Source organism: Vipera ursinii (genome assembly GCF_947247035.1).
Source record: "Vipera ursinii genome assembly, chromosome: 3".
Taxonomy (NCBI): Eukaryota; Metazoa; Chordata; class Lepidosauria; order Squamata; family Viperidae; genus Vipera; species Vipera ursinii.
In genome coordinates, this window is record NC_139516.1 from 113,363,915 (window position 1) to 113,383,405 (window position 19,491).

Consider the following 19,491-nt stretch of genomic DNA (forward strand, 5'->3'; position numbering starts at 1 on the left):
CCAAGAAAACAAGAATTACTCTGCAGCTACCATCATAGTTACAGCTATAAGTTACAGAAGCAGATAGTTGTTCACCAAATTGTGCTCCCTGGCTACCTCCAAGTCACTTACATGGCAAATGAAAATTAGGAAATCATTTTGGTAGCCCAAAGCAATAAACTGTACGCACTTAAAAGCAGAGGGCTCCTCTTTAAAATACTTACAGGATTTGCCTGTCCCGGAGGCCGGGGAATAACAATCCCAGTCACTTGCACAACAGACTCAATTGGAGCATCAGAAAAGAGCTTCCTCAAATGGGAAGCAGCCTGCAGCGCAAGAAACAAACAAATCAGAATATGCATAATTCAAGAACGCCAGCAATACAGATTTAAAATGCATTATATCTGGTGGTTATCAGCCAACTTCAGTCTGGCAATTAAAATGGCACCCGAAAGCCCTCCCTTTGTCTTTTAATTAATGTTATCATTTTTAAAAAAAAACATCATTGCCTCTTTTTGAATTTGAATTTTTATACACTATTTCTATATTTTAATATTTTATTGTGAACCACCCAGAATCTCTCTGAGGGGGAGATGGGTGGTTCCAAAATGTGATAAAGAAGTAATAAATGTTATTTGTTAAAGTGCTTATTAAGACAACCAAAGAGGGGCAGAAGTTGAGGTGTCAGACTAGGAGCAGAGAGAACCAAGTTCAAGTGTACCCTTAGCCATAGAAGCCAATTCTCTCTCAGCCCAACCTATTTCACCAGGTTATTGGCGAGGAAAAAAAGTGTTATGTCTGATGTCACAAGCTCTAAATAAAAGGTGAGATAAAATATTTTTGTTTGAAACATTAATTCCAATGGAACTTTTTAGGATCAGAACAAATTCTATCTCATCCAAAATTCTTTACAAAAAGATTACATCAAGTAAGGGTTGGTAAGAATTAAATCGAAACGCTCATGTGGAAAATTTAAATTTAATTAATTAAATTAATTCTAGATGCATGTTTAGATGGAGAAAGATACTTCAGATATGCTTTGCAATATTCTTTATTTCCTTGTAGATTATAAGACTGAACTTTTAAAAAATTATATGAAGAACTACAAGCTGTGCATGTAGCTATGGATATTTACAATATTATGTTACAAGAGAGAGTGTGCATTGAAAAATCATAACTCTTTTATAAATAATAAAATTTCTTTCAAGAGCCTGTATTAATTTAATTTCAATGTAAACTTTAAAAGTATGCTTACCTAAATGAATTATATATTAACTGTAACTTTAAAAAGAGCAAAATAAAAATTCCAGTAACACATGCTCATTAGTATTCCAAATCAGTGTGGCTAGAACACTATAGGTAATCCTGAACTTACAACAAAAAATGAAACCAGAATTCCCATTGCTTAGTGATGCAGTTGTAAACCACAATTGCAACACTTAGCAACAGCAATCCCTGCAATCCCAGTTGTTGTGTTAACTGAATCCCACAGTCATCAGGTAAGGCAACTTTCTGTTGACTTTCCACAACCAAGTCAGGAGTTACATGAGAGACAAGGGTAGGGGGAAGAGTTGGGAAGGGTCCAGGAGGGTGTAGGGGTGGTGCGGTAAGGTTGTGTAGGAAGCACAGGGAGAGTTGGAAGTGTACATGAAGGAGGCACAACAAGAGTTGGGGAGATTGTGAGAGAAGGCTCAGAAAGGGTGTACTTAGAGGTGCAATGAAGCCTAGGGAGGATGTGTGAAGGACGCCTGTTTGAGGCTTGGGGAGGATGCACAGCTTGAGGAAACTAACCCCAGCAACTTGTGACTTTCCCTAAATTTCTGATTCATGTGAATTCAGGACACTGCAATATATGGTAAGTGTGAGCTGGTTGCCAAGTACCCAGATTGCTGGAATTCTGACTGAGGACTAGTTGTAACTACCATTTGTTCAGTGCTGTTGTAACTTTGAATGGTTGCTGATTAAATGGTTGTAAGCCAAGGACTACTTATATATTTGTTTTGAATACATTCTTGTTGGCTTCCTAGCGAAAAACTACAAAAGCAGTTTTCAATAGCACTTACCTCATCCTGAGGTATAAGTATCTGGGTAAGTCCTTGGAAATCTCTCAAAACCACGAACTGTTCCTGTCTAATGATGGGAGACACAGATGTGTAGACATGTTGGGAACACTTCAGACTCAACCCCTGCCTGGAGCTCAAGGGTATGCAATGCGGAGCTCTCCAATGACATGTGAACAATGCCTAGTCACAGGACAGCTGCGAGAAGGGGACAGCTGGACTAGACACTTTTATGTGATATATAAGCATTTCACATGCAACAAGACTATAGGGACCATTCAAAGATATATTGTCTGAACATTAGTTTTAACTTAAGAATTTGACCCTGCTCCTTAATTAACTTCTCTCTCTCTCTCTCTCTCTCTCTCTCTCTGTATGCATATATGCATATGTATATGTATTTCAAATTTCTTAACCAGATTTTTGTACAGGCATAAGAATAAGTATAGAGAAGAAAATTCTATTTCTTAAGGGTAGATCATTGCCCATTGACATGGCAGCTCCCTCACAGACAAAAATGGAGCAATATATTCTTGTACAATCAGACATACGAGTCACATGGAAGAACAGTATACCTCAGGGTTTTTTTTGAAACATATGCAAACATCAATATTTTATCTTCATTCAGTTATATAACGATGATGTAATTGAATAAAAATATAACAGTTGACTTTCAATCATTTATTCAACAAAAATAAACAGATTTGCCATTTCTTTCTATGTAAGAAATAAGTACACCCTTAGCTCTGATAATTGGTTTTGTCCCCTTTCGCAGAAACAACCTCATGTAGGCCTTTCTTATAGCTATCTACCAGTCCCTGATATTGACTGGAATCAACCCACAACATCTTGATGGGATTTAGATCCTTTGACTTTGTCATTTCAGAACCATCCATTTCTTTTTCCCCCCAGCCCATCTTTGGTGGATTTACCAGAATATTGGGATCACTGTTATGCTTCAAAGTCCATTGTCCAATGAGCTTCAACCTTTTCACATTATGCTTCACTACTCTTTGATACAATGAAGAATTTGTAATAATTTGTATGATGGTGTGCAACCCATAACAGCCCCAACCATAACATTTCTACCACCATGCTTTAAGGGCAATGCACAAAAGGCACTTTGCAGATCAGGGAGGATGTACAGGATGTGAGAGATGTGGCACAGGTCAGGGAGAGTGCATGAGAGATGCAGGCCAATGAAGGTGTCCAAGGGTGTGTGCAAAAGATGTAGCAGATTGAGGAGGGTGTCAGCAGGTATACAAAAAGTGTGTTGCAAGTTGAGAAGGGAGCACAGAGGTGTGTAAGAGGTGTGGTGTCAGTTGGGAAAGGTGTGTGAGCGCAGGTCAGAGAGGGCATGGGGCTAGTTGAGAAGAGTGCATGGAGGTGTGCAAGCAGTTGATGTCATACAAAGGTAGAAGTGTTGGGGGAGTGTGTGTAAGTGGGGGGAACTTATCCTGGAGACTTATGACCCTCTCTGCTGGTTTCCCCACTGACATTCTGGGGAACCAGCAGAGAAGGTTGTAAATGGCGATCACAGGGCACTTGGCAATCAGTTGTAAGTGCAAAAAGGATGTCAAGCAGCTAGACTGCACCCATGTGACTGCAGGAGTGTGGGGATGTTTGGAACACTGAGGAACAAATGTAACCATCATTTGTTCAGCACTGTCATAACTTAGAACAGTTGTTGACATAGGTTAACATGGTTGTAGGTTAAGCACTAGCTCTATATTTTCTGTGGGAACAGAAACAAGATACCAGACTATATTTGTATATACCAGAGCCTGATGTAGTAAAGCAACATTACTCATGCACACCATTAGTTTAACCTTTTCTTTAGCATCAGCAATTTAACCATTCCAAGTCATTTTATTTTCAGTTTACCTCTTATATTGAATCCATCCACACAGAGTGACCTCTTGACCTATATGAGCTGATCGCAACTCCCCACAGGTTTTGGACCGGGCAACAAAGCTATTGAGATCTTGGGATAAAATTTTGTTGATTCATAAAATATGTAAAAGTACAAACAAATTTTTTCTTCAGTCCAACGAAAATTATTAGGATAAGTAATATGGTTATCAGTTATGAATAAACATGATATTAAAGCTTCCTTCAAGAAGCAACAATTAGAACAGAATATGGAGCAACTGTATGTTTCAGAATTGAGAAGAACATGAATAAGGCTTGTTTAACTAATGTGGAGAAAAAATCATGAGAAATGAGAAGAAATAGAAGTTGGAATTAAAAGTGCTGGGAGTAACATCAACATCCTTGCATGTACTGATGATGCTGCCTTGTTGGCTGGAAATGAAGATTTAAGATATCCCTTACTGAAATGAAAGAAGACAGTGCAAAAGCCAGTCTACTGATCAATACTAAAACAACCAACTACTATTATGTCAACAAGTAAGGTTAAGCCAGTCCTCCGGGAATAGGGCGGTATATAACTTCCCTCCGTCCTGTACGTTCCCACAGAGAGGGCCTCCTCAGGGTACCACCGGTCAGAGAATGTCAGCTGGTGACCCCCAGGGGGAGAGCATTCTCGGTGGGTGCACCAATCCTTTGGAACCGCTTACCTGCTGAACTCCAGATGGCCCCCGACCTTCGCTCCTTCCGGCGTGATCTAAAAACTTATCTATTCGAACAAGCCAGCCTGGCCTGATAGGTTTGGGTTTTAACATTATTTTAACTAACCTACTACATTGGGCACAATCATTTTACTTTAAATCTTGTATCCTGTATTCTTATTTTTATTGCCCTGTACACCGCCCTGAGTCCTTCGGGAGAAGGGCGGTATATAAATCAAATCAAATCAAATCAAATCAAATCAAATCAAATTAAATAAATAAATAAATTTAGTAAAATAAATAAGTGGTGAAAGAGTTGAAGTGCTCAGAAATTCATAGGGATGATGATTGTAGTTACGAAATAGTCTTTCTGGAAGAAAGGCTATAACAAATCTAATCAAAATATTAAAGCAGCAGAGTGATATGAAGGAAAATGTCAACACCATGCTTTTCCCAGTTATAATGTAATTGTGAAAGCCAGATTATCAAAAAAAGGCTGAATGAAATAAAAATAACTTGCTTCTGAATTACTGTGCTGGAGAAAATGGTTATGGGTATTATGTTTGCAAGAAGACAAAAATAGCCAATAGAACCAGGCTGCTCACGGGAAGTTCCCATCCTGTAATGAAACTAAAGCTTAACTATTGCAAACACATAACATACAAGCAAGAGTAAAAAAAGAACCAGGGGCTAGATATCATTGTTGATGGCACAAGCAGCAGCTTATAAAATTTCAAAGAACAGTTACCAAAAAATTATGTTGGAATGTTGATCGAGCTCAACAAAAAATCGGAAAGTATGAACAACTTCATTAAAATATCGACATAGTTTTCACAGCCGTAACACAGAAGTGGTCGGCTACAGCCCTCTCCTGAGATTTATGTGTTACTTCTCAATCTATAGCCTCAAAGTCTGAAAATTATTCTCAGGGCTGCCCCTACATAAGTTTTCCAATCTCATTTAACTAATAAGATTTAAGATTTACCGGGATGTAATTATTTTTTATTTTTATTTTTTTAATTTTAATTCCATTTATATCCCGCCCTTCTCCGAAGACTCAGGGCGGCTTACAAGCTTAGTTATGTATAACTGCACAGGGGATTTCAATCCCCAGTTAGTTTATATGCATGTTTGTTAAGTGTTTGTTTGTCCTTTTCCTTTTCTTTCTTAATTTGAGATGTATATACTTAGTGTGTACGCGTCTGTAAATATTTAAAATAAATATAAATAAAATAATAAAAAAATAAGTTTTCCAATCTCGGGCAAAGTCTGTTGCCACCTGTACATTAAGATCGATTTGTGATTGAAAACGCACCCAAATCAGCAACGTAATTCTAGCAGGGTAGTTATTTTATTTTCTATTAAGAGAGCGAGCGAGTCCCTTACTTTCGTTAAGGCCAGTCTGAAATTAACAAGCAACTTGCCATTGGCAAGGAAAACGTTACCCAAACCTTCCACCTTACTGTTCCTCGGCTCTTTTATGACTCGTGGACTTCAACTCCCAGAATTCCTGAGTCAGCATAGCTGACTCAGGAATTCTGGGAGTTGAAGTCCACGAGTCATAAAAGAGCCGAGGTGTGCCTACCTGTGCCCCAAGATGTTACAGACCTGGGAGGGTCGCATCCCTTCTGAACGACGCCAATCTGCAAGAAGGCAACCTGCTCCACGACTTCGCTCTTCCTCCGGGAAATAATAGCTCCAGGGGACGATAAAGGACACGCAGCCGACGCATGGTCTTGGCCAGTCAATGGAGGCACCGGCCAATGTAAGACCAGAACGAAAGCTAAACTTCAGGGCTCCAAGCCCCACCTCAGAGGCGCTTCCTCCGTCACGCGAGCTGAGCTTTCGCCGCTCCCGCCGCCGCCGCCGCTTCAGCGGCAAACATTACTTTCGGCGTGAGGCGCTTCCTCGGTTCCCTCCCGCCCGCATCAAATATGGCGGCGGCGGCAGCAACTCGTAGAACCGAAACGATCAGGCGCCCTAAACCGCGCCCTCTATTCCAAGGCATGCGCACAACAATCCCCCTTGCCGAAGTGGCTGTCGGGAGACAATTTTAAAAAATAAATAAATAAATAAAAAAAAAATTCGCCCGCCTCGCTATTGCTGGCTTTTTTTTTTTTCTTCCTCTCTGGAAGGTTGGGGAGAGATGTCTTCCCGGCGGTTGTCGACGGCGCGTGATCGCCGAAAGGTAAGACGAAGCCTGCGGGTGTTAACGGTTTTCTAGCCGCCCCGATAGGAATCGTTTGAGGGGTAACTGCGGGAAGTCTTTCTCCGAACGTGGGCCCTCTGACCGTAAGAATGGTTACTCCATATAAAAGTTATCTGGGTTCCCAAGACACGGTGAAAGAGGGGTGAGCCTTGTGCTTTTTATATTTATGCTGGTCTGTGGCCATAATAAAGTTGCTGTCCGTCTGATAACTCATTTCTCCAGCCCTGGGGTAGGCAACCTCGGCTCTTTTATGACTCATGGACTTCAACTCCCAGAATTCCTGAGCCAGCCAAGCTGGCTCAGGAATTCTGGGAATTGAAGTCCATGAGTCATAAAAGAGCCGAGGTTGCCTACCCCTGCTCCAGTCCAACAAAGGTGGTTCTCCAGAGCCAGATACGATTATTTTCAGCCTTTTTTAATGAATGATTCAACAACATTCCCTTAATGAGCAGATTCAGATGAATTTATCCTTCACGTGATGTTGCACTGCCTCTTTTTTTAATGATATTTTAAAAAGGCTCATCTTTCCTCTGTTGCTTACAGCCTTATGAGCATCATAATATACCAAAGTTATGTATGGTGGTTATGAATTTATAGAAACGACTGGCCAGATTTGTACGATACTCTATGATATGCTGAAAGATTTATTTATTTATTTATTTATTTATTTATTTATTTATTTTTATTACATTTATATCCCGCCCTTCTCCCACGACTCAGGGCGGCTTACAAGCTTAGCAGTTAGATAGTTTGCTATTTTCTGATTCATGTATTGTGTCAGTACGACATATCAATCTATGAGATGAGATTTTCTTATTTCGTGCAATATGTTTGTCTATTGACAGATAATCTGTTTACAGGATGCTAGCACTTCTAATTACAGGAGAATGAAAACTGTTGGAAGAGCAGTGACAGACTATGGAGCAAACCTTACAAATACTGCCTATCTTTCAAGAAGTGTGCTATCCCTCAAGAAAAGAAGGTTATTTGGTCAGACTCCAGCTAAGATAATGATTTCACAAAATCCTGATCTACAGGTAAGGAACAATGAAGAGTGTAAGTGAATATAATGTAACTGGCAACATGTTTGAAGAGGAAGCAGCTTTTAAAAACTCCAAACAATTTAAATTACTCTCTAAGGGCAGGCATCCACAACTTTACTCATCATGACAAGTATTCTCTGGAGTTGAAGGGTTGGCTGCTAAATGTGATATGCTAAAAGTTAAGTATGGAAATATAAAATGAATAAATAAAAATGTTTTGTAAATAGTTGGGCACTGGGCCGAGAATATGACAAAAATATATAATGTCTGGTTGGTTGGTTGGTTGATTTATATAAATATAAATGTATAGGAAATAATTCTGATGATGTGAATATATATGCAGATAATATGCAGTTGGCTTTTTTATTTTTAAGCACCTGTATACATACTGTGTTTCCCCGAAAAATAAGACCCGGTCTTTTTTTTTTTTTTTTTGCCTCCAAAAGAGGCATTAGGTCTTATTTTCAGAGAATGTCTTACTTTTCCAGGAGATGACCCACGCAGGGCTCCTGCTGCGGCGGCGAGGTCTGTCATGTTGCGGTTGCCACCACTATGTGGCACTTGTTGCTGCATCACTCCATCACAAGGCCCGCCACACTGGAGCTGTTGCTGTACGGCATGTCCTATTGTCACCACCACCACGAGGTGTGTCCGGCCGCCATTGTTGATGTTGCCGCAGCTGTGAGGCACATCCTGCAATATACCTCATAGCGGCAACAGCAGGACGCACCTCACAGTGGTGGTGGCAGCCATGTGACATGCCTCGCAGCAGCAGGACACACTTTGCAACAGCACAATGCACCTTGCTGCTGTAATGCAACAGACCTCATAATGGTGGCGCGACAGGCTCCATGGCAGCAGCAGCAGAATGCGCCTCACAGCAGCGGCAATAACGACACACCTCACAACAGCAACACAACTTGCGGCAGCAGCAGCAGGAGCCCTGTGGCACAGTAAGAGGGTGTGGGGCATGTGGGGCAGCTCCCCCCCACACACACACCTCACCTAGTGTCTTAGCAAACAAGTAAGGCTTATTTTTGGGGAAAAACGGTAAATGGTGAAAAATTAAAGCAAGTTAAAGAATTTTACTAAAACGTGGGGAAATGGACAGAGAAATTTTAAGATGTACAAATGCTGTTAGTTAAAATGTAAATCAAAAGCAGGTAAACTGATTTTATAATTGTGCTTCTGCCCATGTTATCTGGAAGTGAGAATTGGGTATGTTGAAAAAACAGAAATGCAGTGAGACTGAGGTACTTAAAAACTACTTGTGTATTTAAACAAGAAGACACAGGGTTAATAATAAAAAGGTGCCAGCTGCAAGCCAGTTTGGTGTAGTGATTAAGGCACCAGGCTAGAAAATGGGACACTCTGAATTCTAATCCTATTTTAGGTACAACTAGGTAACAATCAATGGCAAACCACGCCTGAGAAGCCTTGTCAGGAAAATTACAGGGACTTGACTAGGCGGTCACCAGCAATCCATAACTTGAAGGCAAGCAGTCAGTCAATTGAATGTGGGTTGAATGTAGATGTGATATTACTTAGATTATATAGAGAAAATGAATGACAACTGAATAACGTAACAACTGAAGAAAGTGGAAGTAGGCTGAGAGGAAGAGAATGCTTGAGGAAATTGTGCTTAGATGAAGTTGATGAATCCTCAAGAAAATATATCGGAATATTGAAGCACAACAGGCAATGGATGAGGTGATGGATGGATTTGCAAGACTAAAAAGGCAGGCAAAAATATAGTATTGATGTAAGCTACTTTTAACTGCTCCTTTTTTTTCTTCATCTCAGGTCTTTGGCTTCTTTGGTTTAAGTAATTCTTGCTCCTTTTGTGCTTTCTTTAACATTGCTGTTTTAAAAAGGAATGGCAAATCATAATTTACAGTGCTCAACTTTTAGAAAAATGTGATTTAGGAATACTATGTAAATCCAGCCTATATATGTAAAAATGTTTACTAAATATACTACCTGCTTTTGATATTATTTTAAATCAGTTGTATAATACAGATTCCTTTATTCTGTTAATAAAGGGGAAGTGATGTATCTTTTTCCTTTTGTATTTTTCTCAGTTTTTGCTATCTTCTGAGCCATAAAACAAATATTTATTGTAGATAACATAAGATAGAAAGGTACAAAAATAACACATAGTATTATGTAAATTCTTTGTAATAATGTTTTCTCTGCTTTGTAAACTATGACAGGAAAATATAGACCTGAGTTAAATTTTTTTGCATTTATAATTTTTTTTTTTTGGCAGGAGGAAGGTATACCATTCATTGTAGCTAAACAGTGGACCTTATACAGCGTCACTCCTCTGCATAAATTCTCTTATCAACATTTGCAAGAATATTCTAAACAACTAAGTTATCTTATTACTGCACAAAAGGAAAAGAGATTCATACTGGAAGGTGAAACTGATCTGATGTTTCAAGCAAAGTTTTCATTTTCTGTTTTGAAAACAGAAAAACAAGCAGCAATTCTTATTGAGGTATGTAGTCTTATCTAGTAGGTAACCAATCCAATCTTTTACTAACTGGGTTTGTCTTGATACTTTTGAAAGATATTACAGTGGACAGGGATCATGGCATCTGGCCCTCTCAATTCCTGGCAAATAGATGGGGAAGAAATGGAGGTAGTGACAGATTTTATTTTCCTGGGCTCCAAGATCACTGCAGATGGGGACTGTAGCCAAGAAATTAAAAGACGCTTGCTCCTCGGGAGGAAAGCCATGGCAAATCTAGACAGCACACTAAAAAGCAGAGACATCACCCTGTCAACAAAAGAGCGTATAGCCAAGGCTATGGTCTTCCCAGTTGCAATGTATGGCAGTGAAAGCTGGACCATAAGAAAGGCTGAGCGCTAAAGAATTGAAGCTTTTGAACTATGGTGCTGGAGAAGACTCCTGCGAGTCCCTTGGACTGCAAGGCGATCAAACCGGTCAGTCCTAGAGGAGATCAACCCTGACTGCTCTTTAGAAGGCCAGATCCTGAAGCTAAAACTCAAATGGATGGCGCCCGATCTCCGCTCCTTTCGCCGCGATCTGAAAACATACCTGTTCGAACAAGCCGGCCTGGCCTGAGGGGGGATTGGTGGGGTTTTTACTATCATTTTTGTTGTTGTTGTTGTTGTTAGCTGCGAAGTCGTGTCCGACCCATCGCGACCCTATGGACAACATTCCTCCAGGCCTTCCTGTCCTCTACCATCTTCTGGAGTCCATTTAAGCTCACGCCTACTGCTTCAGTGACTCCATCCAGCCACCTCATTCTCTGTCGTCCCCTTCTTCTCTTGCCCTCAATCTTTCCCAGCATTAGGCTCTTCTCCAGTGAGTCCTTCCTTCTCATTAGGTGGCCAAAGTATTTGAGTTTTAGCTTCAGGATCTGGCCTTCTAAAGAGCAGTCAGGATTGATCTCCTCTAGGACTGACCGATTTGATCGCCTTGCAGTCCAAGGGACTCGCAGGAGTCTTCTCCAGCACCACAGTTCAAAGGCCTCAATTCTTTGGCGCTCAGCCTTTCTTATGGTCCAACTTTCACTGCCATACATTGCAACTGGGAAGACCATAGCCTTGACTATACGCACTTTTGTTGACAGGGTGATGTCTCTGCTTTTTAGTGTGCTGTCTAGATTTGCCATGGCTTTCCTTCCGAGGAGCAAGCGTCTTTTAATTTCTTGGCTACAGTCCCCATCTGCAGTGATCTTGGAGCCCAGGAAAATAAAATCTGTCACTACCTCCATTTCTTCCCCATCTATTTGCCAGGAACTGAGAGGGCCAGATGCCATGATCTTGGTTTTCTTAATGTTAAGTTTCAACCCAAGTTTTGCACTCTCCTGCTTCACCCGCAACAAGAGGCTCTTTAGTTCTTCTTCACTTTCTGCCATTAGAGTGGTATCATCTGCGTATCTTAGGTTGTTGATATTTCTTCCGGCAATCTTAATTCCAACTTTTGAATCATCTAGCCCTGCCTTTCTCATGATGTGCTCTGCATATAAGTTAAATAGGCAGGGCGAAAGTATACAGCCTTGCCGGACTCCTTTCCCAATTTTGAACCAATCAGTGGTTCCATGTCCAGTTCTCACTGTTGCTTCTTGACCCGCATATAAGTTTTTCAAGAGACAAATAAGATGGTCTGGTACTCCCATCTCTTTAAGAACTTGCCACAGTTTGTTATGATCCACACAATCAAAGGCTTTAGCATAGTCAATGAAGCAGAAGTAGATGTTTTTCTGGAACTCCCTAGCTTTCTCCATGATCCAGCGTATGTTGGCAATTTGATCTCTAGTTCCTCTGCCTCTTCGAAATCCTGCCTGTACTTCTGGTAGTTCTCGATCCACATACTGCTGAAGTCTAGCTTGTAGGATTTTAAGCATGACTTTACTAGCATGAGAAATGAGTGCAATGGTGCGATAGTTTGAACATTCTTTGGCACTGCCCTTCTTTGGAATTGGGATGTAAACTGATCTTTTCCAATCCTGTGGCCACTGTTGAGTTTTCCAAATTTGCTGGCAGATTGAGTGTAGCACTTTTACTGCACTGTCTTTTAAGATTTTGAACAGCTCAGCTGGAATACTGTCACCTCCACTAGCTTTGTTGTTGCTCAGCTTTTCTAAGGCCCACTTCACTTCACATTCTAGGATGTCTGGCTCGAGGTCAGTGACCAACTCATTGTGATTATCTGGGACGTTAAGCTCATTCTTGTATAGTTCTTCTGTGTAATTTTGCCACCTCTTCTTAATCTCTTCTGCCTCTGTTAGGTCCCTACCATTTTGGTCCTTTATCATGCCCATTTTTGCATTAAACGTTCCCTTCATCTCTCCAATTTTCTTGAAAAGATCTCTGGTCCTCCCTATTCTATTGTTTTCTTCTATTTCTTTGCACTGTTCATTTAAGAAGGCATTCTTATCTCTTCTAGCTATTCTCTGGAATTCTGCATTCAATTGGGCATATCTATGTTTTTCTCCCTTGCCTTTCGCTTCCCTCCTTTCCTCAGCTATTTGCAAAGCTTCCTCAGACAGCCATTTTGCTTTCTTGCATTTCTTTTTCTTTGGGATGGTTTTGGTTGCTACCTGTTGTACAATGTCGCGAACCTCTGTCCATAGTTCTTCAGGCACTCTGTCTATCAGATCTAATTCCTTAAATCTATTTGTCACCTCTACTGTATATTCAACAGGGATATGATTTAATTCATACCTGAGTGGCCTAGTGCTTTTCCCTACTTTCTTCAGTTTAAGCCTAAACTTTGCAAGGAGAAGCTCATGGTCTGAGCCACAGTCAGCTCCTGGTCTTGTTTTTACTGACTGTATGGAGCTTCTCCATCTTTGGCTGCAGAGCATATAGTCAATCTGATTTCTGTGTTGACTGTCTGGTGATGTCCATGTGTAGAGCCGTCTCTTGGGTTGTTGGAAAAGAGTGTTTGCTATGACCCATCGTATTCTCTTGACAAAATTCTATCAGCCTGTGCCCTGCTTCATTTTGTACTCCAAGGCCAAACTTGCCTGTTATTCCGCTTATCTTTTGGCTTCCTACTTTAGCATTCCAATCCCCCATGATGATAAGGACATCATTTTTGGGTGTTAGTTCTATAAGGTGCTGTAGGGCTTCATAGAACCGGTCAATTTCATCCTCTTCAGCACTGGTGGTTGGGGCATAGACTTGGACTACTGTGATATTGAATGGTTTGCCTTGGATTCGAACTGAGATCATTCTGTCATTTTGAGGATTGTATCCTAGTATTGCTTTTCCTACTCTTTTATTGACTATGAAGGCTACTCCATTTCTTCTGAGGGATTCTTGTCCGCAGTAGTATACCTGATGGTCATCTGAATTAAATTCACCCATTCCTGTCCATTTTAGTTCGCTGATACCTAAGATGTCGATGTTCAGTCTTGTCATCTCTTGTTTGACCACGTCCAGCTTTCCTTGATTCATGGATCTTACATTCCAGGTTCCTATGGAGAAAAAATCTTTACAGCATCGGACTTTCCTTTCACCACCAGACACATCCACAGCTGAGCGTCCTTTCGGCTTTGGCCCAGTCGCTTCATTCTTTCTGGCGCTACTAGTACTAGCCCTCTGCTCTTCCCCAGTAGCATATTGGACACCTTCCGACCTGAGGGGCTCATCTTCCAGCGTCATATCGTTTTGCCTTTTGGTACTGTCCATAGGGTTTTCATGGCAAAGATACTGGAGTGGGTTGCCATTTCCTTCTCCAGTGGATCACGTTTTGTCAGAACTCTCGGCTATGACCTGTCCGTCTTGGGTGGCCCTGCACTATCATTTTATTGGGGCTTTATTCATGTATTTATTGTTTTTTATGGGCATGTATTTAATTACTTTTTAATTTTTGTAGCTTTGTGTTTTATTCTTGCCCTGTACACCGCCCTGAGTCCTTCGGGAGAAGGGCGGTATAGAAATATTAATAAATTAAATTAAATTAAATTAAATACTTTGGCCACCTAATGAGAAGGAAGGACTCACTGGAGAAGAGCCTAATGCTGGGAAAGATTGAGGGCAATAGAAGAAGGGGACGACAGAGAATGAGGTGGCTGGATGGAGTCACTGAAGCAGTAGGTGTGAGCTTAAATGGACTCCAGAAGATGGTAGAGGACAGGAAGGCCTGGAGGAACATTGTCCATAGGGTCGCGATGGGTCGGACACGACTTCGCAACTAACAACAACAACAGTGGACAGGCTATAAAAGAACTTTGTTCTAGATAATTTTATTTATCCATCTACAGTGGCTATATATATATATCTGTATTAAAGTTTTATAATTAACTTCTAGGTTTTTTTTTACCAGATGATTCAAACCTAGGTAATCTAAAATATTTTTTTCTTGAAAGGTTATTGCATCCATTAAGGAAGATGAAAGAATATATATTTGCGCGCACACACACACACATGCAAAATGGATAGGACTCCTTTGTTCAAGCTTTATGGGTTGGAAGGTTACAAAATTCAGGTTTTTGTTGGTAAAGTAGCATAAAACAAATCCAGCAGAATCAGACCAAACACTCTACTCCATTATCTTCTTGCTTTTTAATAACTACATAGTTATGCGGCTCTGAACAGTCATAAGGAAAACAACTTGGGCCTGCTATGGTATTTGTAGGTTCCTATAGTTACCAAAGGTTATCTGCCAATGAGTGCCAGTTTGTTGCTATGACCCGAGAAACTGTGAATTCTAATTCTGCCTTAGGCAGAAGCCAGCTGGATGATCTTGGGCTCGTGACTTTTTCTCAGCCCTAGGAAGGAGGCAATGGCAAACCACTTCTGAAAAATCTTGCCAAGAAAACTGCAGGAACTTGTCCAGACAGTGTACCAGAATTGGACACTATTGAAAAGTGGGTGTGGGTGTGTGTGGAATCTTCCAATTATTTGTTTCGAGAATCGTTCTTTAGGACTGTAATACTGAGTAGCTTTGGAGGGTGTACATTCACATAAATCCAATAGAATCCTTGCAGAATATCCAGGTATTTAGAAATTAATCTGATCATTGTGAATCTGTAGTATGTGATACAGTACGGTATGAAATTCAGTAGGTATAACTTTTATCAAAGAACTTATTTACTAATGTGTTTATCATAAATTCAGAAATTATCTCAATTTCATAGAATTGTAATAATGTATTCATGAATATATGTATTCATAATTTTTTTTAGATTATGCAGAGACCTCAAATGGTAGATGAGGATGAGGATGAGGATGAAGAAGAAAAGAAAGTGGTATGGATGGGTTGTTTATGTTACACTTGTACAAGTGATTTTGTTGAGACTCTCCCAGAGGATTTTACTTGTTTGCCTTTATTCCTTGTAAATGGTGCACAGAGTTTCTCAAATATTGTTAAAACTTGGCTTCAGGAAACTTTTGATTGTTATTTCAGTCCATTGCATATCAGTCCTATCCATCTTGCATGGATGGCTGCAATATTGTCTGGATGCAGTATGGACCGCTACACAGGTGCAACAGAACTGACTTTCTCTGTGCCACATCTACCTTACCCTTTGGATATTTCCTATGCTATCCATTCTGAAGATGCAAAAGCTCTCTGGGATTCAATACACAGTAACCATGAAGAAGTTAAACAGGAAGAAGTGGAATTATTCATGAACTCCCTTTACAAGCACTTTCATAGGCACTTCAAGATATATTTATCATCTACACAGCTAGTGAAAGTTTCTACATCTGTAGCCTCTATCCATTCATTGGGAAAAATAAAGGTACGCATGCTTACTTTTCCGATCAACAATAATTATATGAATTTGCTCTAAAAAGAAATGTTTGGAAAGTATACTCTAATGCAGACATGTCAAACACAAGGCCCGGGGACCAGATCCGGCCCGCATAGTGGTTTCATGCGGCCTGCGAAGCCATCCTGGAAACAGTGAGGGAACGGCCCCCACTGCCCTGGCCCAGAGACCCTCCTTCTGCCAGAGACCCTCAGATCTGTCCCACTCCTGCCCAGGCCCCCATAGGCACCCTTGATGCAAACAATGTATAGCTGGCCATGCCCACCCAGTAGGCCATACACACTCTAGCCACGCCCACCCAGTAGGCCACGCCCACCCGGCCCCCTGAGGGCAACCCCCTGAGAGCCTTGGTGGAGCAGTGGGCTAATGCCTCCTTAAGTAACACCAGCTGCCTGCAATTAGTGCAGGTTCGAGTCCCACCAGGCTCAAGGTTGACTCAGCCTTCCATCCTTCCGAGGTAGGTAAAATGAGGACCCAGATTGTTGGGGGCAATTAAGCTGACTTTGTAATAATGCCGCTTGGGGTGTGTGTGTGAAAGCCCTAATAAGCAGGCATATACATAGAATGAAGGCTACTGCTAAGCTTGTAAGCCACCCTGAGTCTTCGGAGAAGGGCGGGATATAAATGGAATTTTTAAAAACAAACAAACCGCAATGCTGATGCGGCCCTCAATGAAATTGAGTTTGACACCCCTGCTCTAATGGCATTAGGCACCTCTGTTCATATGCAGTTTTGTTTCCCCAGCAGTGTCATCTTCAAATAGTTTAAGGAAGAGTAGTAGACATGGGTATATATGTCTGAATGACCTAAAAAATGCTATCTATTTTTACTCTGTCTTCAGAATCAAGGCAAGATTGCTGCTGCTGCAAGACCTGTGCTGCCGCTTTGTTCCTGCAGAATGGACTGCGGCAGCCTTGATAGGGCTGAAAGATTGAGGGGGGGGTGTCTTATCCCACTACAAACCGAGTTGGTTGCATTAGTACAGAGACTTTCAGAATAAAATATCCACTCAGTATCTGAAAGAGAAAGTTGAGACTTTTAAAAGTGCCTTCAAATTTTCGTATTTTTTAACCTTAACTGTAGAATATGGAGCACTGTTCTTTCTGCTATAGCTGTCTTGTGCCGATAGTCCTTGATTTGCAACAGTTCATTTAGTGACCGTCCAAAGTTACAACAGCACTGAAAAAGAGTGACTTGCGACCAATCTTCACACAACTGTTGCAGCATCCCCTTAAGTCATGTGATGAAAATTTGGATGCTCGGCAACTGACTCATATTTATGACGGTTGCAGTGTCCTGGGGTCATGTAATCCCCTTTTGGAACTTTCTGACAAGCAAAGTCTTATGGGGAAGCCAGATTCATTTAACAACAATGTTACTAACTTAACAACTACGACAATTCACTTAACAACTGTTGCAAGAAAAGTGACAAAAGGGGGCAAAACTCACTTAACAAAAGTTTCCCTTAGCACCATAAACTTGGGGCACAATTATGGTTGTAAGTTAAGGACTACCTGTAAAAGGGAAACGTGGTATTAAGTATGTAAAGTAAAGCATGGTATTAAGTACACAATGTTTTGTTTTTAAGCTTTTAAAGTGCTGGCAGAAGAGGCAAGCAGCAGACCCCATCAGTCAAATAATTCTGGCTGCTGGGTCCAGAAAGCCTTTTCTGCCATGGCTCCTGCCCTCTAGGACATCTTGCTCCCTGAAGTCAGATCTGCTCCCACACTTTTGGCCTTTTGAAAGGCTTTGGCTGTGCCAATTCGACCAGGGCCCCAATGGAGGTGTAAGCATGTTGGAGGTGGCTAATGGAGTAGCGAACACCCCACCTCCTTACGTGCACTTTGCTCCCTCCCTCTTCATCCTGCTTAGTTTTATTTTAATTGAATTTTTAAAATTAACATCTTTATTGTTTTAATGTTTGACACTGCATTTTATTCAATGTCTGTAAGCCACCTTAGAGGGACGCAGTGGCTCGGCGGGTTAGGACACTGAGCTTGTCAATCAGGTCGTCAGTTTGGCGGTTCGAATCCCGAGTGCCGCGTAGCAGAGTGAGCGCCTGTTACTCGTCCCAGCTTCTGCCAACCTAGCAGTTCGAAAGCACGTTAAAATGCAAGTAGAAAACTAGGGACCACTACGGTGGGAAGGTAACAGCGTTCCGTGCACTTTTGGCGTCCAGTCATGCCGGCCACATGACCACGGAGACGTCCTCGGACAAGTGCTGGCTCCTCGGCTTTGAAACGGAGATGAGCACCGGCCCCTAGAGTTGGAAACGACTAGCACGCATGTGCGGGGGAACCTTTACCTTTAAGCCACCTAGAATTGCCTTTGGTGAGATGGGTAGCATATTGGTTTGGTAAATAAACTTAAGCTTGCTTTAATGTTTGAGACTAGATTACAAGTGAGGCCAAAATGAGAATGTTGACGATTTTTTGGTTGCTTATTGTTTCCATGGATCTAACGGTATCTCTCTCTTCTTTTTTTAACAGATTCACTGTGCCCAATATCTGATGGGAATTCTGTCACAGCTCACAGAACTGGCACTTTCAAAGATACTGTGACCAAATACTTACTAGATTATATCTCATGAAGTTTACAGAAAATTATTTAGGATGAAAATTGTAGCATTGTTTTTGTCCACTCTTCTCTAGTTGTACTTTAAGTAGAAGGTAGGTTAAATGTTTTGTATATAGTATAAAGAGCTATATGGTTCCGTCTTCATAGTTCTAATATGGATTATTAAAAGAAATATATAACTCAAAAGTACAGTATAATGTTTACAACTGTCTATATACTGAACTTTTGCTCAGAACATCTAACCAACTAGGTGAGAAAACTCTTCCTAATTTTTAGATTTTAATTTCAGGTGAGTTTTTCAGGAAAAAAGCCATGGAGATAGGATTAAATTGGGGTTATGATGGCATGTTTTATACAAAACCTGTATCCATAATAGATTACTTACTTCAGACATGGCTCCATGAATCATCTGAGCTGGGTCAGGTAGGATGGAATGGGTGCAAGAGGAATGATCTACGATGAGTACCATCTTCATTTTACTATCCAGGCAAGAGGTTAGAATTGCTTCAAAGAAGGGCACCCTATTTGCGACATGGAAAAACGTCCTGGCAGTGACAATTGCTTTCCAATGCAATACTGTAGATTGCCTCAAATGGGATCCTACTTGGGGTGGAAAATTTTAAACAGAATCTGGGCAGTCATTTGCCATGGAGTTGAACTAAGTTTTTTCTTTAGGAGGAAAGACATTGGAAGAATGTAAGAGGATAATTTTCTATACATTTTAAGTGAATCATTAGGTAATTAACGAAATTTTACAAAGTGGAAAATGCCTGGTATGCTTCTTTTAAGCAAAAG

General features: G+C 40.9%; 2 protein-coding genes across 3 annotated transcripts in view; one reads left to right on the forward strand and one right to left on the reverse strand.

The window, feature by feature from the left end:
* The window catches only part of DARS2 (aspartyl-tRNA synthetase 2, mitochondrial), a 32,112-nt gene extending 25,570 nt beyond the window's left edge, over nucleotides 1-6,542 (reverse strand). For both annotated transcript variants that reach the window (XR_014492101.1, XM_083359463.1), the window contains exons 1-4: nucleotides 6,218-6,542; nucleotides 3,924-4,023; nucleotides 2,043-2,109; nucleotides 204-305 (exon numbers count right to left, since the gene is read on the reverse strand). Coding sequence is in view for 1 of the 2 variants with exons in the window: in XM_083359463.1 (XP_083215589.1) it covers nucleotides 204-305; nucleotides 2,043-2,109; nucleotides 3,924-4,023; nucleotides 6,218-6,341 (393 nt within the window). In the remaining variant the exon portion in view is untranslated. The remainder of the gene's footprint in view (nucleotides 1-203; nucleotides 306-2,042; nucleotides 2,110-3,923; nucleotides 4,024-6,217) is intronic.
* A 213-nt stretch (nucleotides 6,543-6,755) lies between these two features.
* On the forward strand, nucleotides 6,756-18,716 carry CENPL (centromere protein L; the record flags this gene model as incomplete). Its single annotated transcript, XM_083360177.1, has 5 exons — nucleotides 6,756-6,797; nucleotides 7,679-7,855; nucleotides 10,131-10,361; nucleotides 15,532-16,089; nucleotides 18,609-18,716. 5 exons carry the CDS (start codon nucleotides 6,756-6,758, stop codon nucleotides 18,678-18,680), a joined length of 1,080 nt encoding a protein of 359 aa, XP_083216303.1. The 3' UTR covers nucleotides 18,681-18,716.
* Nucleotides 18,717-19,491: the final 775 nt, after the last annotated feature.